The sequence below is a fragment of the Dipodomys ordii genome, unplaced genomic scaffold (genome assembly GCF_000151885.1).
Source record: "Dipodomys ordii isolate 6190 unplaced genomic scaffold, Dord_2.0 Scaffold34, whole genome shotgun sequence".
Classification (NCBI taxonomy): Eukaryota; Metazoa; Chordata; class Mammalia; order Rodentia; family Heteromyidae; genus Dipodomys; species Dipodomys ordii.
The window spans coordinates 14,145,666-14,146,997 of NW_012267250.1; the positions used below are offsets into that span (position 1 = coordinate 14,145,666).

At 43.5% G+C, this 1,332-nt stretch overlaps 1 protein-coding gene across 1 annotated transcript in view; it reads left to right on the forward strand.

Annotated features, from left to right (window-relative positions):
* Positions 1-1,332, forward strand: part of Mypn (myopalladin) — a 113,560-nt gene that overhangs the window by 34,363 nt on the left and 77,865 nt on the right. The window contains exon 3 of the mRNA XM_013017051.1: positions 343-394. Coding sequence (XP_012872505.1) covers positions 343-394 — 52 coding nt within the window. The remainder of the gene's footprint in view (positions 1-342; positions 395-1,332) is intronic.

A 1,332-nucleotide genomic window follows, 5' to 3' on the forward strand; every position in this document is an offset into this window, starting at 1 on the left:
TCCCTCAGCTCTTCAGCTCAAGGCTAGCACTCTACCACTTGAGCTACAGCACCACCTCCGGCTTTTTTCTTTTTGCTTATGTGGTGCTGAGGAATTGAATCCAGGGCCTCAGGCAGGCAAGGCAAGTGCTCTACCACTGAGCCACCTTCCCATCCTCAGGAAAGTCCATGAGACTCTTATCTCCAATTAACCACCAGAAGAAAAGAAGAAGTAGCACTGTGGCTCAAGTGGTAGAGTGCTAGTTTTGAACTGAAGAGCTCAGGGACAGCACCCAGGTCCAGAGTTCAAGCCCCTGACTGACAAAAAAAAAAAAAATCCCTTATCTTGTCTTTCTTTCCCCAGGAGTTTCTTCTTCTGACTCTGAAGGGGACCTTAACAAGGAAGAGATGAATCGGTAATCCTAATTTTCTATTTTATAGTCTTTACATCCTTAGATCCTAAGAAAACTCCTAATTAGTGACTACAACATGAAGGGGGTAGTTAGTTACAGGGTAAAATCCAAAAAGAAATGAAAAAATAAGGAAGGAGGGAGAGAGGGAAAGGAAAGACTTGGACAAGACTACTTCTTTTGCTTAGATCTTTCCTAGCAGATTAATTTGAATATTTACAATATTTTTTAATGTGCTGAGCTTTGTAGTGGATCAAGCCAGTAATCCTAGCTACTTGGGAGGTAGAGATGGGAAAATCGCAGTTGAAGGCCAGGCCAGGCATAACATTTTGAGGAACTACATCTCATTCAGTGATTGGGCAGAGTTGCATGCTCTTGTAATCCCCAGTGACATGGAAAAGCACAAAATGGCAGCCCACACATAAAGTAAGACCCTACCTTGAAAATACTAAGGCAAAAAGGCTGGAGATCTGGATCTGTGTCAAGTGGTAGAGTGCCTGTCTTGGAAGCCCACGACTCCATTTATATCCCTTATACCACAAAGAAAAGAATCGCCTATGAAATATTATCATACTTCTATCTACAGAGTAAAAAAGCAAATAACCTGCCTGGCACCAATGGCTCATGGCTGAAATTCTAGCTGTATAAGAGGGAAGTCTATGAGACATCTATCTCCAACTGACCACCAAAAGCCAGATGTGGAGCTGTGGCTCAGGTGGTAGAGTACCAGACTGGAGTGAAAGAGCTATGGGACAGATTCTGAGCACATATATATGATCACACACACACACCACACACACACACACACACACACACACACAAATCATCCAGTAGCTTTGTATAAAAATCATGGTTAGGGCTGGGAAGGTGGCTCAGTGGTAGAGTGCTTGCCTTGCATGCATGAGGCCCTGGGTTCAATTCCTCAGCACCACATAAGCAAAAAG